At 44.7% G+C, this 27,907-nt stretch overlaps 1 protein-coding gene across 2 annotated transcripts; it reads left to right on the top strand.

The window, feature by feature from the left end:
* Positions 1 to 4,660: 4,660 nt before the first annotated feature.
* On the top strand, positions 4,661 to 26,729 carry NLRP12 (NLR family pyrin domain containing 12). 2 transcript variants are annotated; one of them, XM_045847252.1, is made up of 10 exons: positions 4,661 to 4,949; positions 7,921 to 8,001; positions 11,917 to 13,624; positions 15,875 to 16,045; positions 17,816 to 17,986; positions 20,395 to 20,565; positions 21,976 to 22,146; positions 24,483 to 24,653; positions 25,689 to 25,859; positions 26,432 to 26,729. In XM_045847252.1, exons 1-10 carry the CDS (start codon positions 4,661 to 4,663, stop codon positions 26,517 to 26,519), a joined length of 3,192 nt encoding a protein of 1,063 aa, XP_045703208.1. In that variant the 3' UTR covers positions 26,520 to 26,729. The 2 variants fall into 2 exon arrangements, with proteins under 2 accessions (XP_045703208.1, XP_045703209.1); XM_045847253.1 differs by lacking the exon at positions 24,483 to 24,653.
* Positions 26,730 to 27,907: the final 1,178 nt, after the last annotated feature.

Below are 27,907 nucleotides of genomic sequence, written 5' to 3' on the forward strand. Positions count from 1 at the left end.
CTCTTTCTCCTTCCCTTCCCTTCCCTTCTCTCTAAAATAGATAGATAGATAGATAGATAGATAGATAGAATCTTTTTTAAAAGAAAAATAAAATTAAAGCCCTGGCCATTGTGGCTCATTTGATTGAAGTGTCTTCCCATAAACTGAAAGGTTGTGTGTTCCATTGCTGGTCAAAGCACATACCAAGTACAATATTTCTCTCTCTCTCTGTCTCTCTCTCTCTCCCCCCTTTCTCTTTTTCTAAAATCAAGGAGCATGCCCTCACATGAGGATTACTACATAAATACATAAATACATAAACACATACATACATACATAAATAAAGTATTCAAACCCCTTATATTTCTTTCCACTTATCAACACTAAAATATGTTACAATTAAGGTATGGCATTTTTCTACTCAGATATTCACATTTTCTTGGTAAGAAAAAAGAAGTCTCTGAAAGCATTTTCTGTGTTTCTTGATTAGCCTGTCATAGAAAATTAGCTTTAGACTCAGAGACCCTTGAAGTCAGGGACTGGAATAGACTCATTCCCATATTTCCAGAAACAATGATAAGCTACAGAAGTCCCCCAAATTGTCAATTCTTTTTTCCCACCAGAAAGAAGGGTTTCTTGAAAGGGGATGTAGAAACTAGGTAGTTACTGACTCAGCTTCCCTCCTATTTCAATTCCTAGAAATATGTCTTTCTCTTTTGGTGACCTTGGTGTGAGATTCCTAGAAATTTGTCTTTCCCCTCCTGTGACCAAGGTTTGGAAGGTCAGTTAATGCGTCACTTGGGGAAGCTCAGATCTAACCCATGGAGTATCCAGGCTAGTGGCTCCTTCCTCTCCCCTGCCTGAGGACCTCTGCTACTTAACCCCATATGCCTCAAACATGTCCATTGCCCCTACCCAGGCCCCTGAACTCATGGTTCCACCTCCTTCCAGTTCTCTCCCAGCCCCCAGGCTTCCTCCCTTGGTTCATCCTAAAGGAGCTTCTTTAACGTGGATGTGACTCCATCCTTCCCTTGCTCAGAACTACACCAGGCCATACAATGAAATATTATCCAGTCATGAAAAGGAAGGAGGCCCTGACTGGTATAGCTCAGTGGATTGAGTGAAGGCTGCAAAGGGTCACTGGTTCAAATCCCAGTCAGGGAACATGCCCGGGTTGCAGGCCAGGTCCCCAGTGGGGGGTGCGTGACAGTCAATCACACATTGATGTTTCTCTCCCTCTTTCTCCTTCCCTTCCCCTCTCCCTAAAAATATTTTTTTTTAAATCTTTAAAGAAAAGGGAATGAAATTCTGATACAGGCTACGACATGGATGACCTCAAGGACATTATACTAAGTCAAAGAAGCCACATGTAGGAGGTCACATACTAGGTGACTTCATTCCTATAGAATATCCAGACTGACAAATTCACAAAGTAGAGTGGTGGTTATCAGGGGCTGGGGAGGGGGAAATGGGAAATGACTTTCTTCATGGGCATGGGGCCTCTCTTTTGGGTGATGAAAAAGTTCCAGAAATGGACAGTGGTGATAGTTGCACACCATTGCCAATATGTTTAATGTCTCTGAATTGTACACTTTAAAATAGTTAAAATGGCCCTGGCCAGTGTGGCTCAGTTGGTTGGAACATCATCCCATGGACTGAAAGGTTGTAGGTTTGAACCCCGGAGGCTAATGTTTCTCTTGCATCTCTGTTTCTCTCTCTCTCTCTGTTTCTCTCTCTCTCTCCCCTCCCTTCCTGTCTCTGTAAAAAACAATGAAAAAAATATGCTTAGATGAGGATAAACTAATAATAGTAATAATTTTTAAAAAGTAAAAATAAAGTAGTTAAAATGGTGTTCTCTGACACACCAAGGTTACAGGTTCAATCCCTGGTCAGGGCACATGCAGGAGGCAACCAATGAATGCATAAAATCAGTGGAACAACAAATTAAGGTTTCTTTCTCTCTCTCCATCCCTCTTGCTCTAAAATCAATCAATGAATAAAAGCTAACTAAATAAATAAAAGTAAAACACTCAACTCTGTGGCTTTGGAAAATCCAAAATTATCCCATCAATTTTTTTCCAAATGCCTTTTATTTATTTCTTTATGTGTCCTCCATACTACACCAAGAACCAAGACCTTCTGAAGACAGTTCACAGAGATTTGTCCTCTAAAGGAGTCTGGCTTCTGGTAACTGTGAACTTGGACCAGCAGATTCAGCAGCTACTGGGAACTTATTTGAAATTTGGACTCTCAGACCTGATAAATCAGAATTTTCTTTAAAGGTTTATTATATTCTCATCAGAGAGAGCAGAAGAGAGAGAGAGAGAGAAGAATCCATGTGAGAGACAAACTCCCACTGGCTGCCTCCTGTGAGAGTCCCAACTGGAATCGAACCCGAAACTTGGGCATGTGCCCTGACCTGGAATAGAACCAGCGACCCTTCAGTTACAGAATGACAGTCCAAGCAACTGAGCCATGTCAGCCAGGACCAAAATCTTTATTTTAACAAGGTCCCAGGTGACTCCCATGCACATTAAAGTTTGAGAAATACTAGGAACATGATTTTGAGTTTGTACCCAGAAAAGGTCATTAATTCCAATTCTATTCCTTAAATAGCCTCTAAAGCTATAGATAGATAGATAGATAGATAGATAGAGATGGATATAGATAGATATAGAAATATAGATATAGATATATATAGAGAATATATATATATAGCATATTCTGTTTTTAATTGATTTTAGAGATACAGAGGGAGAGAAACAGACAGACAGACATTGATTTGTGGCTCCAGTTACTCATGCATTCATTGGTTGCCTCTTGTACGTGCCCTGACTGAGGATCGAACCCACAACCTTGGCATATCCAGATGACGCTCCAACCAACTGGGCTCCCTGCCCAGGGCAATTTTGTTGCATGTTCTAGATCCAGAAAGCATGATTGGCCTCATGGATCCCCCTTTCCCTGGAGTGTATCTGCACCATCCCTGACGCTCGTAGCAACAGCAGGTGAGACTTCCAAGGACAATGGCCATTGAGGAAAGAGGGACAGGAGAGTCAGAAAATTAAACTAGGTCACCTTTGAGGGTCAAAGCCAAACACTCACCTCTGAGATTCCCATTTTAGGTAGGTTATGTAAGGATCCACCATGTTCTATTTCTTCCTCCCTCTGCCCACCCCTTGGAGGTTAAGAGTGCTGCTGGTAAGACTTCTCCGAGGTCACTCTGCAATGGGTGGGGGAGGAGTGAAAGGACCATGTAAAGCCTAGATCTCCACAATCTGTGCCCGGAAAGACAGCAGAAACTCAACCATGTCCCACAAACGCCTTCTTCACATTGGTGCTATACTCAAAAGCATTCACTGACTTCTGCTCCTGTGACAGCTGCCGTTTCTACAAATTCTGGTGAAAGGATATATTCATGATTCCCCCATCTCCTGCTTCACACCAACTCTTTTATCGCCCTAATCAATCCAGACCAATAATAATAATAGTTAACAGTCACTCTTCATGCCCTGGCCGAGGAACTCAGTTGGTTAGAGTGTCATCCTGATACACCAAGGTTGTGGGTTCAGTCCCTTGTCAGGGTACATATAAGAATCACCCAGTGATGGATGTTCCTCTCTCTCTCTCTCTCTCAAATCAATAAATAAAATAAAGTAAAATGCAATTTTAAAAAACCTTCTATGCTGCCGAAGATTTAAAAAATTGAAAAATAGCCTTGACTGCTGTAGCTCAGTGGATTGAGTGCTGGCCTTTGAACCAAAGGGTCACAGGTTCAATTCCCAGTGAGGGCACATGCCTGGGTTGCAGGCCAAGTGTTCAGTGGGGAGCACATGAGAGGAAACCACACATTGATATTTCTCTCTCTCTCTCTCTCTCTCCTTCCCTTCCCCTCTCTCTAAAAATAATAAAATAAATAAAAATTGAAAAATAAAAACAAAAAAAATTTTAAAAACCCTTCACTGCTTTCCACTTCAATCTCTCCAAGCACTAACACTTTGGAATACCTACATGGGGGGTTACCCTCCTTCAGACAGTGTCCTTTTCATTCCAGCCTCATGGTCTGGACTCGATCAGATGCCAGCTTTGCTCTTTTTTCCAGCTGTGTGATGTTGGAGAATCCATGTCCTTCTCTGGGTGTCCACATCCTCCTCTGTTAAGAGAAAGTACCCAAAGGGAAATCAGCTGACACTGGCCCGCATTTCAGTCATGTTTGCCTCATTCCCTTGGCCAATGCAAGTTAGCGGTCCCCAAGTCTGATGCCAATGGGAAGATGTCTAACCCTCCCACAAGGTGACGAAGACACCTGACAATGATCCACAAGACCACAAACACTAGTGAGATGGGGAACACAGCAGCCAGGACAAAGGCAAGAGAGTGACTGGCCGAGGGAGCCAGCCAAGCAAGCCCAAGTGAAGGTCTTTCTCATGCGTGGAATGACTCCAGTGATTTCCTCATCCCTCCCCACTTCCTCTTCTTCTCCACAAACACCCGTTGGCCAGTGGGCCAGGACAGGCGGGAACTCCATGTGGAGGAAGTGGTATTTCAACAGCAGGACTTCCCTGTCTCTCATTCCTGCACTGCGCACGAGGGGCGGGTGGGCCCCTTGGAGTTGCTGGTCGTGTGTGTAAAACCATCCTAGGCTCCAGCTGCGCTCTCCTTCACAGGTCACGCTGCCCCCATGCCCCAGACCACGGCCAGGGATGGCTTCTGTCGCCTGTCTGCCTACTTGGAAGAACTGGAGGCTGTGGAGCTGAAGAAGTTCAAGTTTTACCTGGGGATGGTGACAGGAGCCGGGGAGGGCAGGATTCCCTGGGGGCGAATGGAGACCGCTGGTCCTCTGGAGATGGCCCGGCTGCTGGTGACCCATTGTGGGATAGGGGAGGCCTGGCTGCTGGCTCTAAGAATCTTTGATCGGATCAACAGGAAGGACCTGTGGGAGAGAGGACGGAGAGAGGACCTGGTGAGGGGTAAGGAGGTGGGGATGGGCCCCGCAAGGCTGCAACCCACCCATTCCTTCTCCTTCCTGATAATTGCTGAGCTCACAAGACCTGGGCTCTGACTTATCCCCTGGTTTGGCCTTTGTTCATGCCGCATGCGCCAGGACCACCCTCCCTCTCTCTTCTTTGTCTGGAAAATTCTTATGTGTCCATCAGCACCTTGGAGGCACCACCTTCTCTGCTTTCTTCTGACCTCTCCTCCCTCCATCTGGACAGCTCCAGGACCTCGCCTGTGTGCTTCCTTAGCGCTCGTATTTCTTTTATTATATTTTCTGTCCTATGAGATAATCACAATGTAATAATACATTGGCTTCCTCCTACAATAAGGTAACTATTGTATGTAACAATATATCAACATATTCATTGTTTAAACACTGTGTTAGATATTATTATTATTATTATGCTTCTTTTAAAAAATATATTTATTAATTTATTTTTAGAGGGGAAGGGAGAAAGAGAAAGAGAGAAAACATCAGTGTGTGGTTGCCTCTAAAGTGACCCTGACAGAGGACCTGGCCCACAACCCAGGCATGTGCCCTGACTGGGAATCGAACCAGAGACCCTTTGGTTCGCAGGCTGGTGCTCAATCCACTGAGCCACACCAGCCAGGGTCAACAGGATTTCTTAAGCTGGAAATATGGAATGGGAAAGGAGAACCTTTATTTAATTTTTATTTTTCTATTACAGTTTCCATCAATATTATTTTGCATTAGTGTCAGGTGAGCAGCATAGTGTGGGGTATACAGCATAAATATAATCATATACTTAAAAGATAACCTGTTAAAGCCGTATCATTTATGGTCTTATGTGAATCCTCATCCTTATTCTCAGAGAACATTGAGATGCATTGGACTTGGGAAATATGAGATTGGGTCACATTTTTACTTAGGGACATAAATGGAAATCAAAGTGCTCTCAGCAATAAAGTAAGAAAATAATCAGCATAAAGTTATTCATGTATGATTCTGTTGAACTGTATTTTTTAAGATTTTATTTTTATTTATTTTTAGAGAGAGGGGAAGAAAGAAGAAAGAGAGGAAGAGAAACATCAATGTGTGGTTGCCTCTCTCATGACCCCAACTGGGGACTTAGCCTGCAACCCAGGCATGTGCCCTGACTGGGAATCCAACCAGCGACCTTTTGGTTTGCAGACTCATGTTCAATCCACTGAACTACACCAGCCAGGGCTGTTGAACTGTATTTTTTAAAATTTATTGATTTTAGAGAAAGAGAAGAAAGGAGAGAGAGAAAGAAACATCAACTTTGTTGTTCCACACATCCATGCATCCATTGGTTGATACTTATGTGCTCTGACTGGGAATTGAACATATAACCTTGGTGCATCTGGACAGCACTCTAACCAACTGAGCTACCTGGACGGGGTTGATTCTACAGAACTATATTTACTTATAGGTGTTTTACATACTTATTTTAAGAAATTCAACCTGGCTGGCTGAATTTCCCAGTCAGGGCACACGCGTGGGTTGCAGGCCACAGCCCCCAGCAACCACACATTGACTTTTCTCTCTCTCTCTCTTTCTCCCTCCCTTCCCTCTCTAAAAAATAAATAAATAAAATCTTTTTAAAAAAGAAAAGAAATTCAAACAATATACAAGTATAAAGTCCCTCTCTTCTCCCCATCCCTCCCAAATCTCTCCCCACCACTAACACCTGGAAACTTCTTAGTGGGATTCCTCCTCCAAACTGCATCCTTTTCATTCACCAGAAAGTGGGCCCATGGTCCAAAGGGGATCAGATGTCAGCTCTGCTTTTTTCTAGCTGTGGGATGTTGGAGAATCAAGTACCTGTCTGGGCTTCTGTTTCCTCACTTGTAAGACAAGGGGGACTGGGCTAGATCAGCAGTTCTCATGTGTTTTAATATACCTTTGAGGCATCTGGATACCTCGTTGTGAATGTGGAGTCACAGACTCACACGAGGGATTCTGAGGCAGCAGGTCTGGGTACCAGGAGTCTGCAAGTGGAAATAGGTGGTTCTCATGGCATGCTTCAGGAAACACCAAGGTAGAACATCTCTGAGGTCTTTTTTTAGCTGTAATATTCAAAAATTATTTTTTAAAATTGTGATAAAATTATCTGAAGTTATATTGGTGTTTATTTTCTATGCACTGAACTCTTTGTGCCATGAAAATGTAAGGTCCATGGAGCAGAGACCTTGTGTTTTGCTATCTATCCAATGCCTAGAAAAATACCTGGTGTTTGATATATGTTTAGTTGTTGGATGAGTGGATGGATGGACAGAAGGTAGAAGGATGGATTGATGGATTGATGTATGGATGAATGGATGAATGCATGGATTAATGGATGGATAAGTGGATGGATGAATGAATGGATGGATGAATTAATGGATTAGTGGATGGATGGATGAATGGAAAGGTGGAAGGAAGGACAGTTGGCTGAATGAATAGAAGGATCAATGGACAGATGAGTAGATGGGTGGATTGATGGATGGATAATCGAATGAATGGACAAATGAATGGATTGATGGATTAATGGATGGATAAGTGGATGGGTGGATGGATGAATGGAAAGGTGGAAGGAAGGATGGATGGATGAATGGATAGATGGATTAATGAATGGATTGATGGATGGATGAGTGGATGGGTGGGTGAGTGGATGGATAGATGGATGAGACATGACCAAGAGCTGAATGGGAGGGAGGAATTCAAGCTGACTTAGAATTTCCTGTCTGAGAAGATGAATGGAATGAAGAAGGTGCCAATCACCACGAGAGGTACCCAGAAAGGAAAGTGGGTTATAAAAAACAAGTGTTTTCAACAACAGTGAATGTGAGGCGATGGCTGAACATCCAGGGGGTGGGTGGGCAGGGAGTTATCATGTAGACAATTTGAGATAATAGTAGCTAATGTTATTGAGAGCTAGCCAGATATATGCCAGCTGATCCCCCCAACTTATCTTCCAGATACTCCACCTGGTGGCCCATTTTCACTGGACATCCAGTCACCATGTTCTCTGGAAGTCTTTCCTGAAACTCCAAGAAAAGGTAAGCTGTGAGTCTCATACCTGTTAGGATGCATTGGGAAACATCAAACTATCCAACTTAGAATTGAAGAAACAAAAACAGGCATTTATTTCATGTTTGCACATAACAAGAAGTCCTAGAGTGGGTGTCTGTAATTAATTCATGTGATGGATTAATAACACCATCAAAGCCCCAACTTCTTTCTATATTTCAATTCTACCAACCTCCATTATGTCAGCCTTTTGTTCCAAGACTTATCATCTCATGGTTGCAAGATGATGGCCAAACCAGCTCATACAAAAGAATTCTTTCCCTGGCTGGTATGGGTCAGTGGACTGAGCACTGGCCTGCAAAACTGAAGGTTGTTGATTCAGTTCCCAGTCAGGGTACATACCTGGGTTTTGGGCCAGGTCCTGAGTTGGGGGTGTGCAGGAGTCAACTAGTCAATGGTTCTGTCTGTCTTTCTCCCTCCCTTCCTTCTCTCCCTCCTTATTTTTTTAAATAAAAAATTATTTATTTATTTGCCCTGGCTGGCATAGCTGAGTGGATTGAGTGAGGGCTGTGAGCTAAAGCATCACAGGTTCAATTCCCAGTAAGGGCACATGCCTGGGTTGCAGGCCATGGCCCCCAGCAACTGCACATTGATGTTTCTCTCTCTCTCTCTCTCTCTCTCTCTCTCTCTCTCTCTCTCTCTCTTCCTCCCTTCCCTCTCTAACAAAATAAATAAATAAATAAAATCTTTTTTAACTCTATTTATTTATTTACTAAAATAAATAAAATCTAAAAATAAAAAATAAAAGAATTCTTAGCAGGGACAACAAAGGGAAGCAAAAGGCTTTCTCCCTCAATAGATTATCATTTTATCTAGGGATAAAATTATTCCAATAAACATCTTCTTCCTAGTGTTTTTTTTACCTCTGTAACTCTTGGTCAGGGTTGGACACATGACAAACTCAGACCAGCCAGTGACAAAGAGGAGTGAGATTACTCTTGGCTGGTTTAGCAAAACCAGCCTGCATCCCCCGGGGCTTCTGAAGGGACAGCATCTACTGGAATCAAGGGATCAACACTCACTACCCAGATAGACTCAGGAGTGTCGTCAAGGAAGAAACAGGAGTGCAGGCTGTTGGGTAGACAGCAATACCACCAACAAGGACATACAATCCTGAACACTCTTTCAAGGGCATTTATTTTTATTTATTTATTTTACATGTATTATATATTTTTTATTTGAGAGGGGAAGAGAAGGTGAGAGACAGGGAGAGAAACATCAATTGATTGGTTGTCTTTCTTACTGGGGACCTAACTTACAACCTAGGCATGTGCCCTGATGAGGAATCGAACCCAAGACCTTTCGGTTTGCAGGATGACGTGAATTGACTGAGCCACACTGGCCAAGGCTTTCAAGCCTGTTTAAATTTATCTGGCATAGCACATGTTCTTCATTCTTGTTCTCATCCTTATTTTAAACTTCTCTATTTTTTTTTAATGTCCCCATGTCTCAAAATAAGAACCCTTTCTCTATAAGAAAAGAGTGTAAGACTTTTACAAAATCCAAACATGGCTCTCACAATTATCTTTTCTTCATTTGAAATGTTTTCTATGTGAGACAATATTGAAAGAATAGTACACCTGATGGACTTTATAAACCTAGAAGTTTTAATATGGTTTACTAGTATACAATAAGATAACTTTATGAACAGATGAATAAACAAAATATGATATACATATTTACATACAAGGGAATATTACTCAGCCTTAAAATGGAATGAAATTCTGATGCTTATTGCAATATGGATGAACTTTAAAAGTATTATGCTGCCCTGGCTGGCGTAGCTCAGTGGATTCAGTGCGGGCTGCGAATCCAAGTGTCACAGGTTCCATTCCCAGTCAGGGCACATGCCTGGGTTGCAGGCCACGGCCCCCAGCAACCGCACATTGATGTTTTTTTCTCTCTCTCTCTTTCTCCCTCCCTTCCCTCTCTAAAAAACAAATAAATAAAACCTTAAAAAAATACATTGATTTGTTAAAAAAATTTTTTTAAAGTATTATGCTAAGTGAAATGAGTCAAACACAAAAAACAAATATTGTATAATTCCACTATGTGAGGTATGTAAAGTCATCAAATTCATAGAGATGGAAAATAGAGTGAGTCCTGGCTGCTGTGGCTCAGTGGATTGAGTGCCAACCTGAGAATCAGAGGGTCACCAGTTTGATTCCCAGTCAGGGCACATGCCTGAGTTTCGGGCCAGGTCCCCAGTAGGGGGCATGCAAGAGGCAACCACACGGTGATACTTCTCTCCCTCTTTTTCTCCTTCCCTTCTAAAAATAAATAAATAAATAAATAAATAATACTTTAGAGACAGGGGAGGGCAGGAGAGAAACATCAATGTGTGGTTGCCTCTCCCATGGCCCCCACTGGGGACCTGGCCTGCAACCCAGGCATGTGTCCTGACCAGGAATCGAACCAGCAGCCCTTTGATTTGCAGCCCACATTCAATCCACTGAGCTATGCCAGCCAGGGAAATGAAATGAAATGAAATGAAATGAAATGAAATGAAATGAAATAAAATAAAATAAAATAAAATAAAATAAAATAAAGTAGAATGGCTGCTGCCAAGGGCTTGGAGGGTGGGGGAGAAATAATTAGTCAGCTTTTAATGGGTACCAAGTTTCTGTTAAAACGTGGAAGAGTTCTAGAAAAGCACAGTGCCGATGGTACACAACATTGTGAATGTACTCCATGCCACTGAACTGAACACCTAAACATTTACTGAAATGATAAATTGTATGTTATGTATAGTTTACCACAACTAAAACAGCAGGTGCATGGGGTTTGAGAGAATGCAGGAGTCAAATTCAGATCTCTTTTTTAACCTTTCCATGGGTAGATATAATGGGCCCCTGGTGACATCCAAACACAAAGGAATTATATTCTTGTCCCAGTCAAGGTTGGCTCTGTTGACACTTTGGGCGGGATCATTTTTTGTTGTGGGGATGGGGCTGCCCTGGGCATTACAGGATGTTGAGCAGCATCCTGAACTTTTATCCACTAGATGGCAGCAGATGGCAGTAGCCACCCCGAGTTGTGACAACCAAAATTATCTCCAGAGCTTGCCAAATGTCCCTGAGAGGGTACACCATCATCCCCTTGAGAATCACTGTTCTATATTACACACAGACCTCTATACCAAGCAGGCTTTCCCAAAGAGAAGTGAGCAAAGCATTTCCAGAACAGATAAATTCTCCATTGTACATAGTCATCTGCCTTGTTGCCAAGGAGGCACAGAAAACTTGGAATCACTGCTTTCCTGAACTTGAATGAGCACGCAAATCACGCAGCGATCTTGTTGGTTGGAAATACAGTTTTTAATTCAGTAAGTGGAAAGTGGTGCTCAAGATTGCACATTTCCCAACAGCTCCCTGGTGAGGCCACATGGGGCTTAGTGTCCCTTCTACCAGGTGGCCGAGGTTGACGCATTCTTCCAGGGCTCATGGTGGGTGGGCATCCGGACCACCGTCTGAATAGCAGGAATGAAGCGCCCTGTATAAACCTGTATAAACACTTTCCATGTTAAGGCCTTTGCTTTCTACTGGAAGGGAAGTACCAAGGTTCTCAGGTTCCACGTAGAAAACTGGTCCACCCTAGCCAGGTCGCTCAGTTGGTTATAGCGTCCACACTATGCTGAGATTTTGGCTGGATCCCCAGTCAGGGCACATGCAAGAATCAACCAATGAATGCATAAATAAGTGGAACCACAAATCGATGTTTCTCTCTTCTTTTCTCTTTCTAAAATCAATTTTTTTTTTAAATAGAAGGCAGTTTCAAAGATATTGCAGAGCAACGAGGCACTTAGAACCTGCTGTGGTTTAACCCGTGAATTCCCAAAAGGTTGCTGATGAAGCTTCCACAAACCCTTCTTTCCTTTCCATTAGATCCCGGGCAAACCTACAGGAACTACGTGCGCAGAAAGTTCCGGCTGATGGAAGACCGCAATGCGCGTCTAGGAGAATGCGTCAACCTCAGCCACCGGTACACCCGGCTCCTCCTGGTGCAGGAGCACTCCAATCCCATGTGGACCCAGCAGAAGCTTCTGGATACAGGTTGGAGACACGCAAGAACCGTAGGACACCAGGCCAGCTTCATCCAGATGGAGACCCTCTTCGCGCCAGACGAGGAGCGCCCTGAGCCTCCACGCACCGTGGTCCTGCAGGGAGCTGCCGGGATGGGCAAGTCCATGCTGGCCCACAAGGTGATGCTGGACTGGGCCGACGGGAAGCTCTTCCAAGACAGGTTTGATTACCTCTTCTACATCAACTGCAGGGAGATGAACCAGAGCGCCCCTGAGCGAAGCGTGCAAGACCTCATGTCCAGTTGCTGGCCCGAGCCCAGCGCCCCACTCCGGGAGCTGCTCCGTGTTCCTGAGCGCCTCCTTTTCATCATCGATGGCTTTGACGAGCTCAAACCCTCGTTCCACGACCCTCAGGGCCCCTGGTGCCTCTGCTGGGAGGAGAAACGGCCCATGGAGGTTCTCCTGGGCAGCCTCATTCGGAAGAAGCTGCTACCAGAGTTGTCTTTGCTGATCACCACCAGGCCCACAGCTTTGGTGAAGCTCCACCGCTGGCTGGAGCATCCCAGGCATGTGGAGATCCTGGGCTTCTCCGAGGCAGAAAGGAAGGAGTATTTCTACAAGTACTTCCACAATGCGGAGCAAGCCAGCCAAGCCTTCAACTTCGTGAGGGACAATGAGCCCCTCTTCACTCTGTGCTTCGTCCCCTTGGTGTGCTGGGTCGTCTGCACGTGCCTCAAGCAGCAGCTGGAGGGCGGGGGGCTTCTAAGGCAGACGTCCAGGACCACCACAGCCGTGTACATGCTGTATCTCCTGAGTCTGATGCAACCCAAGCCGGGGTCTCCAACCCTCCAAGCCCCGCCCAACCAGAGAGGGCTGTGCTCTTTGGCCGCAGATGGCCTCTGGAACCAGAAGATCCTATTTGAGGAGGAGGACCTGCGTAAGCATGGCCTGGATGGGGCAGACGTCTCCTCCTTCCTCAACATGAACATCTTTCAGAAGGACATCAACTGTGAGAAGTTCTACAGCTTCATCCACCTGAGTTTCCAGGAGTTCTTTGCAGCCATGTACTATATCCTGGATGATGGGGACAGCGGGTCCAGCCCAGATCAGAACCTGACGAGGCTGTTGGCAGAGTATGGGTTTTCAGAAAGGAGCTTCTTGGCACTCACTGTGCGTTTCCTGTTTGGACTCCTGAATGAGGAGACAAGGAGCTACCTGGAGAAGAGTCTTTGCTGGAAGGTGTCGCCTCACATCAAGGTGGAGCTGATGGAGTGGATCCAAAGCAAAGCTCTGAGCGAGGACTCTACCCTGCAGCGGGGCTCCCTGGAGTTCCTCAGCTGTCTGTACGAGATCCAAGAGGAGGAATTCATCCAACAGGCCCTGAGCCACTTCCAAGTGGTAGTGGTCAGCAACATGGCCACCAAGATGGAGCACATGGTCTCGTCCTTCTGTGCGAAGAACTGCAGGAACACCTTGGTGCTGTACCTCCATGGGGCCGCCTACAGCACCGATGAGGAGGAGGAGGAGGAGGCAAGAAGGACTTCAGGGCCCCAGACGCTAGTGGCACAATCGTAAGTACTTACTGGGGCTTGCTGTTTCAGCTCAAGCTCCTAACCAAGTTCGTGTCCTCAGCTGGGGGTGATTTTGCCTCCATCCAAGAAAATACTTTTTTGGAGAGAGAGAGAGGAAGGGAGAGAGAAGCATCGACTTGTTGTTGCATTTATTTATGCATTATTGGTTGCTTCTTGTATGTGCACGGACCGAGGATCGAATCCACACCCTGGGTGTATCAGGACGATGCTACAACTGAGCTACTTGGCCAGGGCCAAGGACATGCTTGGCAGTATTTGGAAAAATACTTGGTTGTCATGATTTGGGGAAATGGGAAGGGTGCTACTTGCATTTAGTGGGTAGACAGCAGGGATGTTGCAAAAACATCCTTGTATGTACAGGACAGCCCCACAACAAAGAAAGAGGCCACCAAAGGTCAGTAGTGTCCAGGTGGGTTTCCTCCTCTCCAACAATGTTCATTAGTACTAGGTTGGAGCACATGTCAAATAGAATGTATTCAATCAAGAAATATTATCTAGCCCTCACAGATGTAGCTCAGTTGGTTGGGCATTGTCCTGTGAAGCGGGAGGTTACCAGTTTTATTGCTGGCCACGGCACATGCCTGGGTTGCAGATTTGGTCCCATTTGGGGTGTGTACAAGAGGCAGCCAACTGATGTTTCTCTCCCTCTCTCTCCCCCTTCCCTTCTCTCTAAAAATGAATAAATAAAATCTTTTTTAAAAAAAGAAATATTGCCCTGGCTGGTGTGGCTCAATGGATTGAGTACCAGCCTGCAAGCCAAAAGGTCACCAGATCGATTCCCAGTCAGGGCACATGCCTGGGTTGTGGGCCAGGTCCCCAGTTGAGGGTGTATACGAAGCAACCAATTGATGATGTTTCTCTCCTTCTCTTTCTGCCGCCCTTCCCTTCCCTTCTCTCTAAAAATAAATAAATAAATTCTTTTTTTTTTAAGATTTTATTTATTTATTTTTAGAGAGGGGAAAGGAGGGAGAAAGAGAATCAATGTGTGGTTGCCTCTCACATGGCCCCCACCGGGGACGTGGCCCGCAACCCAGGCATGTGCCCTGACTGGAAATCGAACCTGCGATGCCTTGGTTCGCAGCCTGTGCTCAATCCACTGAGCTACGCCAGCCAGGGCAATAAATTCTTTAAAAAAAATTTTTAAAAGCCCTGGCTGGCGTAGCTCAGTGGATTGAGTGTGGGCTGCGAATCAAAGTGTTGCAGGTTCGATTCCCAGTCAGGGCACATGAGTGGGGTGCAGGCCATGGCCCCCAGCAACCACACATTGATGTTTCTCTCTCTCTCTTTCTCCCTCCCTATCTTCTCTAAAACTAAATAAATAAAATCTAAAAAAAAATTTTTTAAAGAAATATTATCCAGGTGCTTGTCCATCAATAAATGAATGGATAAAGAAGAGGTGGTGTAGCCCTGGGCAGGTAGCTCAGTTGGTTAGAGCATCATCCCAATACGCCAAAGTTGCAGGTTCGATCCCTGGTCAGGACACATACAAGAATCAACCAATGAATGCATAAATAAGTGGAACAACAAATCAGTCTCTCTCTCTCTAAAAATCAATAAACACAAAATTTAAAAAAAAACAGAAGAGGTGGTGTGTGTGTATATATATAATGGAATACTTCTCAGCCATAAAAAATGATGATATATTGCCATTTGTGACAATATGGATGGATCTTAAGAGTATTATGCTAAGGAAATAAGTCAGATAGATATAAAAGGACAAAAAACCTATGATTTCACTCATGTGGACTATAAAAGAAAAAGGTAACAAATGACAAACAAAACAAAAACAAACTCATAGATACAGACAACAGTATGGCAGCCACCAGAGGGGGAGGGGGTGGGGAGGAGGGTGAAATTAGTGAAGCGTGTCAAGTATATGGTGACAGATGGAAACTAGACTTCTGGTGGTGATGCAATAGAGTATGCAGATATCAAATTATAATGTTGTACACCTGAACCTTATATAATGTTATTAACCAATGTTACTTCAATATAAAAAACTATCTTTAAAATGAAATCCATTTCCCCATCCCTAGTCCATGAATTTACATCTGGTCTCTACTATGTACCAGCTATGTGAACTTGGGCAAGAAATACAGGGTCATGCCCAAGATAAATTAAAATGAAGTGAGAATGCTTTATAAATTATGAAATGATAATCAAGTGCCAAACATAAGCATTGTAAAGCCATTGGGAAAACTGGACTTGACCTGCAGTTCCTTCACACAGACCTGAGAGGAACATTTTGCCAGATGCCTACAGTGAACAGCTGGCCACTGCTCTGAGCACCAACACGAATATGGTAGAGCTGGCTTTGTACCAGAATGCCCTGGGGAGCCGGGGCGTGAAGCTGCTGTGTCAAGGCCTCAGACACCCCAACTGCAAGCTTCAGAACCTGAGGTGAGTCTAGGTTGGTTTGGGAGCATCAGATGGTTCCACCACACCCTTTCATGGGGCTCAGCTGGAAAGAACACAGGATGCCTTGGTCTGGTAGCTCAGTTGGTTAGAGCATCATTCCACTATGCCAGAGTTGTGGGTTCAATCCCTGGTCAGGGCATATATAAAAATCAACCAACATTGGTTGAATAAGTGGGATGACAAATCAGTGTTTCTTTCTCTCTCTTTTTCCTCTCTAAAAAAAATCAATAAAAATTCTGGGAAAAGTACTTGATGGTGTATTACTTTGCTCTGGCTGCCATAACAAAGTACCACAGTCTGGGTGTCTGGGTGTCTTGAACAACAGAAATGTATTTCTCACAATTCTTCTTTGTCTTTTTTTTTTTCTCTAGAGAGAGGGTAAGGGAGGGAGAAAGAGAGAGTAACATCAATGTGCAAGAGACACATTGATTGGTTACCTGTCACATGCCCACAAGCAGGGACCCATCTGCAACCCAGGCATATGCCCTGAACAGGAATTTAACCAGCAACCCCTTGTTTTGCAGGCCAGCACTCAATCCACTGATCCACACCAGCCAAGGCTCACAATTCTTGAGGCTGGAAGTCCAAGATCAAGGTGTTGACAGGGTTGATTTCTCCTGAGGACTCTCTCTCCTTGGCTCATAGGTGGCTGTCTTTCCTTGTGTTCCACATGGCCTTCTCTCTGTATTGTCTGTGTCCTAATCTTTTCTTCTTAAGAAGACATCAGTCATATTGGACTAGGTCTCATCCTAATGACCTCATTTTAACTGAATCACCTCTTTAAAGACCCTTATCTTCAAAGTTCATTGTAATCTGGAGTACAGGGGTCAAGACTTCTACCTATGAATATTGTGGGGGACACAGTTTAGCCCATGACAAATGAGGACCAATATGAGTTCAGCCAAAATTATTTTTTAACTTTTCTTATTATCTCCTCCTTTCCAGGCTTCCTATCTCTAATCACACCTCCTGATTTCAAACTATATTACAAAGCTACAATAATTCAAACAGCATGATACTGGCATTTGAAAAACAAAAAGATATATAGACCAATAGAATAGAATAGAGAACCCAGAAATAAACCCATGCATATAAAGCCAACTAATCTTCAACAAAGTTGCCAAGAATACACAATGGAAATGTCAAAGAAGAGGCAAATCCATAGGGAGAGAAAGTAGAATGGTGATTGTCAGGGGCTGGAAGAAATGAGGCATGGAGAGTTAATGAGGCATGGGGATAATGAAAAAGTTCTGGATCCCTGGCTGGTGTGGCTCAGTGGATTGAGCACCATCCTGCGAATCAAAGGGTCACTGGTTCAATTCCTAGTCAGGGCACATGCCTGGGTTGTGGGCCAGGTCCCCAGTAGGGGGCATGCGAGAGGGCATAAAAGCACCAAAAGCATTTTGTATTATTCCTGTTGCTTTTACTTTTTTTATTGAGCTATAATTCACATACCAGGCAACTCACTGATATTTCTTTTTTTTTAGTATGTTGCCCAAAATTGGGCAAAACAGCATCATAATCTAATTGCAGAACATTTTCATCAGACCAAGAAGTAACACCCTACCCCCTAGTTCCAATCTCCCTCTGCACCCCACACCCACCCCCCTGACATCCCCTAATCTCCTGTCTTTGGTTTTAGATAAAGGGAAGAATCAACCTAAAGGAAGGAGGGAGAGAAAGAACAAGGGACAGAGCACACAGAAGGACCACGGAGGAAATGACCTGGCTCTTTTCTCTCTTCCCTCCCAGGCTGAAGAGTTGCCGGATTTCCAGCTCTGCCTGCCAGGACCTCACCGCAGCTCTGATTGCCAATAAGAATTTGGTGAGGATGGACCTCAGCAGCAACGACCTCGGGCTTCCAGGAGTGAAGCTGCTCTGTGAAGGACTCCGGCATCCCAAATGCAGGCTGCAGATGATCCAGTGAGTCCCCATCCCTGGAACAAGCCTTTAATTGGTGAGGTCTCCCAGGCTTGAAATATCTCCCCAAATGCTGATGATTGACAAGTCTCTACCTCGAAATTAGGGCTGCTCTTTGACCCATGAACTTAGACCCATGCCCTGGACTCTTTGCACTTCAGAGAACCTCTTTCTGGTTTCCTCTGTCTCCCACTATTTCCACATAGTGAGGAGTCCCTGGGGCCACTTGCCCACCCAGAACCCACACCCATCTTGGGTAGTCAAAACCCCAGATCTCCCTGCACCAAGACCCTTCCAGGGGTGTCCCACTTTTTGGCATCTCTGGGCCACACTGGAAGAAGAGGAGTTGCCTTGGGCCACACATCAAATACATTGTGACACATAATCACAAAAAAATCTCAAATCTCATAATGTTTTATGTAAATTTAAGATTTTGCATTGGGCTGCATTCATAGCCACCCTGGGCCATGGATTGGACACCCCTGCATGGTTTCCCCTTTCCTGCAATGCCACACAGCTGGAAAAGCCACCCAGCTTCCCACCTGGATGTCTTCTTTACTACTCACACAGCATACTTTACTTTCAACACTTCCAGTCACCAAATATGTAGAGATTTCCCGCACCCCCTCCATCCCCATCACTACCAAGCAATTCTCAGGGATGCCAGCTGGGTGCCCTACATCAATTCTGACACTGTTTACCTGGAGACAGCGTCAGATCCTACAAGTTAAGAATTCAGGGATGTAAGACTGCCTTCACTTCAAGTGTCAATCAAAAGCTCACATTGTCGCCTGTGCTTCTGACCAATTGACTATAAATTGGAGGTTGCCATGAACCCCTCCTTGGGTTCGATTAAGTTGCTAGAGTAGCTCATAGACCTCAGAGAAACACATCTGTCACTTTATTAAAGGATGTGTATAAAGGATACAGACAAGCCCTGGCTGGTGTGGCTCAGTGGATTGAGTGCCAGCCTGCAGATCAAAGGGTCGCTGGTTCAATTCCCAATCATGACACATGCCTGCATTACAGAGGGCCAGGTCTCCAGCTGGGGGCTCATGAGAGGCAATCACACATTGATGTTTCTCTCCCTTTCTCTCTCCCTTCCCCTCTTTCTATACATAAATTATTTACAAAAAATAATAAAGTATACATAGTGCCAGGTCTGGGAGGATCCCAAGTGCAAGAGTTTTGGTCCTCATGGAGTTGGGGGTCATTACCCCCCTGTTGTGGATGTTCACCAGCCTAGGAGTTCTCTGAGCCCCATAGTAGTAGGATTTTATGGAGGCTTCATCATGTAGACATGATTGAGTATTAACTCCATTTTCAACCTGCCTCCCCTCTCTGGAGGATAGGGATGGAATTCCAAGTTTCTAATCACAGCTTCATCTTTGGGGTGACCAGCCCCCTCTTGGGGAGCCCACCCACCCAAGTCATCTCATTAGAACAAAAGACGCTGCTATCACCTGGGAGATTCCAAGGGATTTAGGAATTCTGCCAAGAACCAGGGTCAAAGACCACATATTAGAACAAAAGGTGCTCCTAGTATCTTATCACGTAGGAAACTACAAGAGATTTAGGAGCTCTGTTTCAGGAACTGGGGAGGGCTGGGGGAGGGGAGGCAGAGATCATTGTGTATATTTTCTATTATCTCACAGCCCCCGCCATTCTGTTCCTCTACTGAACTCCTACTTAGCCTTAGACAACCAGGTCAAAGTCTCCAGAAAGCCTATCCTAACTGCACCCCCTGTTTGCCAAGTTAGGTGGCCCCTCTGCCATGATGCTCTTGATAAACATTAGCTCATGTTCACTGAGCGCTGTCTGTGAGCCATGCCCGGCCCCACTTCCTCTACATTTAGTAATCCTTGCAACAGCCCTATGAGGTCAGCACCATTTTTAAAATTGATTTTAGAAATAGAATTGGAGCACGAGAGAGAGAAACATCGATTTGATGTTCCACTTATTCATGCATTCAGTGGTTGATACTTGTATATCTCCTGACCAGGAACAAAGCCACAGCCTTCACGTATCAGGATGATGCTGTAATGGGGGCTACCTATTATTATGCTTATTTTAAAGTCAATGAACTTGAGCCTCAGCATCACAGGAAACCCAAATCGGAGACCTGAGGAAAACTTGCTTGAGGTCACAGGGTTAACAGGTGGTGGTTATGGAAGCAGACACAGGTCACTGGGCTCTAGAGACCCCATCCTGAACTATCATGCTACACTGCATTGTCATTGCTTACCGGTCAGATAAGATAGGACCCTCCTGGATGAAAATAATGGCATCTTCATCTCTGTAGCTTTAGTGACATGGGCGGGCTCGTGTTGGGTAACTAAGGGCCAAGAGATGAGCCATGAGGAGGCAGGAAAGCAAGATGGTGCCCTAGCCAACATTTCTTTCCTTCCAAGGTTGAGGAAGTGTCAGCTAGAGGCTGGGGCATGCCTGGAGATGGCCTCTGTGCTCAGCACCAGCCGACACCTGGTGGAGCTGGACCTGACAGGAAATGCACTGGGGGATGCAGGTGTGAGTCTGCTGTGTGAAGGCTTGAGGCACCCCGTCTGCAGGCTGCAGATACTATGGTGAGTCCTTTGTGGGGCCATCTTTTTTTTAATTTTGTACTTTATTTTTTACTGTATTGATTAGAGAGAGAGAGAGAGAGAGAGAGAGAGAGAGAGACATCACTTTGTTGTTCCACTTGTTTATGCATTCATTGGTTGACTTTTGCACATTCCTTGACCGGGGATCAAACTTATAACCTTGGCATATCTGGACAATTCTCTAACCAACTGAGCTACCCAGCCAGGGCTCCTGGGGCCCTCTTTGTCCAGAGTAGCATTATTTACAGTAGCCAAAAGGTGGAAAGAAAATTGTCCATCATGGGTGAATAGATAAACAAAATGTGGTATATGCATACAATAGAATATTATTCAGCCTGAAAAAAAGGAATGAAATTGATACCTACTACAGTGTGGATGAACCCAGAAGACACTATGCTAAATGAAATGTCAATCAAAAAATGATTATACACCTTGGCTGGGTAGCTCAGTTGATCAGACCATCACCCCAATATGCCAAGGTTGTGGGTTCAATTCCTGGTCAGGACACATACAAGAATCAACCAATGAATGCATCAATAAGTGGAACAACAAATCAATGTTTCTCTCTCCTACTCTCTCTTCCCCTCTTTCTCTCTCTAAAAATCAATAATTGGAAAAAAAGATGATATGATTCCACTTATATGGAGTACCTAGAATATTCAAATCCATAGAGAAAGAAATAACAGAGGTTGCCAGGGGTCCAGGCAGGGGGGATGGGATGGGGAATTGTAGCTTCATGGGGACCAAGTCCCTATTAGGGATAATGAAGAGTTCTGGAGATGGACAGTGTTGATTCTTGCACAACAATGTGACTGTACTTAATACCACTGAACTGATTAAAATGGTTAGGATGGTAAATTTTAAGTTATCTATTCATTGCATGTATATATAACACTTTGTTTCTTTGTTCGTTCACCCATCCATGGACACTTGGGTTGCTTCCAACTTTGGGCTATTTTGAATAGTGCTGCTCCAAACATGGGCGTGCAAATATTTCTCCAAGCTCCTGCTTTCAATTCTTTTGGGTGGGTCACCAGAAAGTGGAACTGATAAAACACATGGTTATTTTTAATTTTTAGAAGAACCACCATATCGTTTTCCACTGTGGCTGTGCCATTTTACATCCCTACAAACAGTGCACAAAGCTTCCAATTTCTCCACATCCTCACCAGCAGTTCTTGGCTGTATTTTTTTTGTTTATCTTTTCTTTTTTAATCATAGCCGTTCTAACACATATGAGGTGGTATCTCATTGTGGTTTTGATTTGCATTTCCCTAATGATTAGGGATGTTTAGTTTCTTTCCATGGGACCTGTGGTTATTTGTGTATCTTCTTTTGGAGAACTGTCTATTCTCAGGCCTTTGCCCATTTTGTGAAATATATGTTGAATAGGTTAAAGATTTGTCACCTCACTGCTGCAGCCTGTGGCGACCTGGCCTCCACCCTCAGTGTGAATCAGAGCCTGCTGGAGCTGGATTTGAGCCTGAATGACCTGGGGGACCCCGGGGTGCTGCTGCTGTGTGAGGGCCTCAGGCATCCCCGGTGCAAACTCCAGACCCTCCGGTGAGTCCCTCTTGGCTCGCCAGCACAGGAGTCCAAACTCACACTCCTTACCCTTTTACCTGGACTCCCCAGAGCCAGGCTCCCTTCCCTCTTCTCCTAACTTCCAGCTGTATCTCTGTCTCCTTTCAAAGATGTTTCTGCTGCGGGGCCTTTGCTCCAGCTGCTGTTTCTCCCTGGAATTCCTTTCTGCTCTGCTGTCCCCAGTTTTACCCCGATAACATCTGTTTTATCTGTTGGGACTCAAAATAGATGCTCCTTTCCTGTGGACACTTTTCCTAGCCCCTTAATAAGGTCTCAGTTCCTAGTTTTATGATGCTATTTGAGCTGATGCTTTGCCTCAGCATCCTTTAACCAAATTTGTCATTGTGTATGTGAGTGTGGAGTTCCAAAAGTGCAGGGGCTATGTCCAGTCTATATTCCAATGGCTGTTATAAGACCTGACTCAGAGGTGCTTAAAAAATACATGTTTCTCTGGCTGGTGTGGCTCAGTGGACTGAGGGCCGGCCTGCGAACTAAAGGGTCACCTGTTTGATTCCCAGTTAGGGCACATGCCTGGGTTGCAGGCCAGGTTCCAGTAGGGGGTACATGAGAGGCAACCACCCACTGATGTTTCTCTCCCTCCCTTCCCCTCTCTCTAAAAATATATAAAATCTTTTTAAAAAATAAAAGAGAGAGAGAATGCAGCAAGCCTGTTTATTTTAAAAAAACTCTTTTTTTTTGTAGTCCCAAAGGGGAGGGGTTTTTTTTCTTTCCTACAATAGCATCCTCAATTATCTGATGTTACTCGCTCTGGAAACTTTTTTTCGCTTGAGGCAGGGAACTGTATTGTGGCTTCTGTGGCTGTTTTATGTTTAAACATTCAGAATAAATCTGTACTCTATTTCTTTACATTCTTCTCTCTATCGAACCCTTTAAACATTGTTTTTGGGCTGCAGGTACACATAGGATATTCATAAATCTTTAAGAAAATTCTTTTAAAGATTTTATTTATTTATTTTTGGAGAGAGGGGAAGGGAGGGGGGAAGGGAGGGAGGAAGGGAGGGAAAGAAATGTTGCTGTGTGGCTGCCTTTCACGCGCCCCCTACTGGGGACCTGGCCCACAACTCAGGCATGTGCCTTGGGAACTAGCGACCCCCTGGTTCAGTCCATGCTCAATCCACTGAGCTACACCAGCCAGGGCTCAAAACATAAACATTTTTGTCTGATGAAAGAAACCACAGACAAGTTGCCAGATTGATGACCTACTGAGAAGATATTTCCAAAGTATGCTGTAAGTGAAGGATTAATATTTCAAATGTTTAAGAAACCGAAGATCTGAAAATCAAACCCATATACAATCAGTCCTATGACGTATATTTTTGTGAGATGTCTAAGAAATCCTTTGTCAATGCGATGTCCAAGATACCCGGTTTCTTCGTAATAAGTATAGTTAAGCGGGGAACAATTTCTTTTTTTCTCCAATGTTTGCAGCAGCTCATTTAATAAAGAATCCATATTTTCCTAGCTAGTTGGGAATATCAGCTATATTGTAAGCCATTTTCTTCTGTCCTGTGTCCCTCTGTTCTTTCCCTTTGTCAGTTTTTTTCCAAGTTTTTGCTGTTGTAATTGCTATAGTTTGTTATATGCCTTACAGTTAAGAAGATTCTCTTTTTTTAAAGGTTAAATTCTTTTTTTTTATTTTTATAAAGAGAAAGGAAGGGAGAAAGAAGGAGAGGTGGAGGGAGGGAGGGAGGGAGAGAGAGAGAGAGAGAGAGAGAGAGAGAGAAAGAAATATCAATTGGTTGCCTCTCAACCAGGGATTGAACCAGTATCGTAGTAGGTACATAGCCTTACTGGGAATCAAACCTGCAATATTTCGATGCACAATGAGACAAGGTTCTAACCAACTGGACCACCCAGCCAGGGCTCACCTTTCTTTCTTTTCTTTTTTTTTTTCTTTAAGGTTTTATTTATTTATTTTAGAGAGATGGGGAAAGGAGGGAGAAAGAAAGGGAGTGAAACATCAATGTATGGTTGCCTCTAGCACACCCCATACTGGGGATATGGCCTGCAACCCAGGCATGTGCCCTGACTGGGAATCAAACTGGTGATGCTTCGGTTTGCAGGCCTGTACTCAATCCATTGAGCTACACCAGCCAGGGCTGAGGGCTCACCTTTCTTATTTCTCTCTCCCTTCCCTCTTCTTACTGGTCAGTACCTTTCTTCCTCACCCTTGTTTTCCCCCTCAAAGGGAAACATGGAGTCTTTCTGGACTGAGCACAGCACTCCACACATAACCTTCTCCAGCAAGTGTCCCCAGAAGTGTCAGCTCTGCTCTGTGCACTATGTCTTTCTAGGTTAGGCATTTGCCGGCTCAGCTCTGCTGCCTGCAAGTGTCTGTCTGCTGTGCTCCAGCGGAACTGCCACCTCCAGGACCTGGACCTGAGTTTCAATGACCTGGGAGACCAAGGCATGGGGCTGCTGTGCGAGGGGCTGCGACACCCCACCTGCAGACTCCAGAAACTGTGGTGAGTGGCTGAGAGTCAGGATGGCTGTCCTCACTTTTTCTTTCCTTAAAAAAAACCCTTTTTTTGCCCTGGCTGATGTGGCTCAGTGGATTGTGTGCCAGCTTGAGAACCACAGGGTCACTGGTTGGATTCCCAGTCAGAGCACTTGCCTGGGTTGCAGACCAGGTCCCCAGGGGGTGGGGGAAGCGGCACATGGTGTGCAAGAGACAACCACGTATTGATGTTTCTCTCCCTCTCTTTCTCCCTCCCTTCACCTCTCTAAAAATAAATAAAATATTTTTTAAAAATAAAACTTTTTTAAAAATGTATTGATTGATTTGAGAAAGAGAGAGATCGATTTGTTGGTTCACTTATTTATGCATTCATTGGTTGATTCTTGTATGTGCCTTGAGCAGGATCAAACCCACAATCTTGGTTTACCAGGATGACGCTCTACCCAATTGAGCTACATGGTCAGGTAGGATATAGTTTTTCAGGAACTAGTTTATAAGAAAACAGAGTAGAACTAAAGCAGTTCAGATTAAGATGGTAATGGCATGCATTTAAAAGGTATTTATGCTGGCCCAGGTAGCTCACCTGGTTAGAACATCTTTCTGATTCACCAAGGTTACAGGTTCAACCCCTGGTGAGGGCACAAACAAGAAACAACCATTGCATCAGTAAGTGGAACAACAAATCGATGTTTCTCTCCCTCTCTCTCTCAAATCAATATTTAAAAAACCAGCCCTGGCAGGTGTGGCTCAGTGAGGGCCTGCCAGCCTGCAAACCAAAGGATCACCAGTTAGATTCCTAGTCAGGGCACATGCTTGGGTTGCGGGCCAGGTCCCCAGTGGGTGGCATGCGAGAGGCAATCACACATTGATGTTTCTCTCCTCTATCCCTCCCTTCCCCTCTCTAAAAATAAATAAATAAAATCTTTTTTAAAAAAGTATTAATAAAACTAAAACCTACCCCCTGGTTCTCTATGAAGACAAAGAATTTCCAAAAGAAGTAGGTCTTACTGTTGCTTCAACTACTACTTTTTATCTTCAACAGGCTGGACAGCTGTGGCCTCACAGCCAAAGCTTGCGAGGACCTTTCTGCCACCCTGGGGGTCAACCAGACCCTGAGGGAGCTTTATCTGACCAACAACGCCCTGGGGAACACAGGCGTCAGACTGTTATGCAAGCGGCTGAGTCATCCTGGCTGCAAACTCCGGGTGCTCTGGTAAGAGAAGTTCCCAGGCTCTGGAGGAGACATGATATGGGTCTCCTCAGAGTAAGGAGCAAAGGTCAATAATTGAGCTCCCCGCAACACCCTCAATATGGATAGACACTTGGTTAGAATACAGAGGAGGCCCTACTCTTCTCCTTGGGTGATACTTTTACCCTCCTGTGGCTGTGTGACTTGGGAGAATTCACTGAGGAGCTGTTTCCTCATCTGTCAGATGAGGCCTGGTAGCTCATTGAGTGTCTGGAATGATTGTGCCTGGCCTCAAATTCCATCACTTTCCAATTTCGTGGATATTTTTGCAAATTATTCAACCTCTTAGCACTTCCATACCCCTGACTATAAAAATAAGGAGAATAATTGGTCACAGATTAAGTGAGTAAACACAGGTGAGGCACTTAAAGTGGTGTGTAGCTTAGAGTAAGCCGGTTTCCCATGAAGATTCGGTTTGAAATGAAGGCCTGGAAAATGACATGGTTCCAACAGGGCGAGACTCCCGATAGATTTGCTATATCATTTGAATGTCAAGGCAGTGGCCTGGGGTAACAATCCCCTCTCTGCGCCCTCAGGTTGTTTGGAATGGACCTGAATAAAATGACGCACAGACAACTGGCAGCGCTCCGTGGCACCAAGCCTTACCTGGACATCGGCTGCTGACATTTCTGTCTGCTGGTGCTGCTCTTGAAGACCGGACAGAGGAAGGTCATCTCAGGACCCGCTCACCAACAGAATGATCAGGCTCTGCATTTCCTCAGGAGACAAATTCATAAGCACAATAAGTCCCTCCCACTCAGGGTCCATCATCATTGTGCAATGGAGCTCGGAGCTCTAGTTTTGAGAATGTTGGTCGCAGAACTGAGGACTGGGCCTCAGATTCTGGAGCAGAGCCTCCCAACCAAGGGTGAATTTGCCCCACCATCCACCCCAGGGGACCCTTGGAAATGTCAGGAGACATTGGGGTGTTGGGGAGCTACTAATGGCCTCTAGTGAGAGAAGCCAGGGATCCTGGTACGCAAGATAGCTCCCCGAAGTACTTAACTGAAAATTGTGATGTAGTTGAGAAACTCTGTCCTCAAAGTTTAATGGTGCAATAGAGACACTAGATGCCTTGGAGGGCTGCTGTGCCTAGAATGCTTGCAATACCCCTGAGCCCTGAGAGCCCCACCAGTGTCCCTTGCAGTCTGGTTTTGCACCAAGATTCTGTTGGCCAACAAACCACAGCTGGATGGACACCTGCCAGTGAGACAGCTGCAGGCTGGCCGGTAACATACACTAGGCTTTGGGTGAAAACATGCAATCAGCCCAAAGTTCACTCTTGGGGGATTTAAGTTGGTAACTTCAGATTTAGGATTTGTTGGAACACGTCACAAGAATGCCGTGAGTAGAGCATGCTTCAGTCCTAACTGAAAAGACCAGTTTCCCAGGAAGCAGGAAGAGTGTAGAGATGAAAAGATTTTGTGACTTTGGAACCTATGAACAGTTGGGAAAGGAAGTAACAAGATTCTCATCACCCCTGTGGACATCAATAAAAATTAAAAGTTTCAAAATTCTGCCCTGGATGGTGTGGATCAGTGGATTGAGTGCTGGCCTGTAAACCAGTGTTGCCGGCTGATTCCCAGTCAGGCACATGCCTGGGTTGCAGGCCAGGTCGCCTGTGGGGGATGCTCATAAGATGAGACTACGCAGTTTCTTTACTTCTTCCTCCCTCCCCTTCCCCTCTTAAAAAAATAAATAAATAAAATAAAATCTCTAATTTCCAAAGCTTTTGAGTTGAAATTGTGTCCTTTACCTTCTTAGCGTTACCTGGCCTCCAAGACCACCTGAATGGCTGCTTCTAAACTTAATGGGTCTCATGTTCAGAAGCTGAGAAACCTGACCCACTTACCAGTCCCTAGGTTACCAACAAAACCTGTGGGCAGTACTTTTTGGGGAATTAATGTCAGGGAGCTAGATCCTTGGGTCCTTTCAGGTGGAGGTATATACATTTTCTGGCTTGCTCACTGCGGTATAACTAGCAAAACTCCCTAAATTTTAGGTTATTTGAA

The sequence above is a fragment of the Phyllostomus hastatus genome, unplaced genomic scaffold (genome assembly GCF_019186645.2).
Source record: "Phyllostomus hastatus isolate PE091 unplaced genomic scaffold, TTU_PhHast_1.1 phas_contig_549, whole genome shotgun sequence".
Classification (NCBI taxonomy): domain Eukaryota; kingdom Metazoa; phylum Chordata; class Mammalia; order Chiroptera; family Phyllostomidae; genus Phyllostomus; species Phyllostomus hastatus.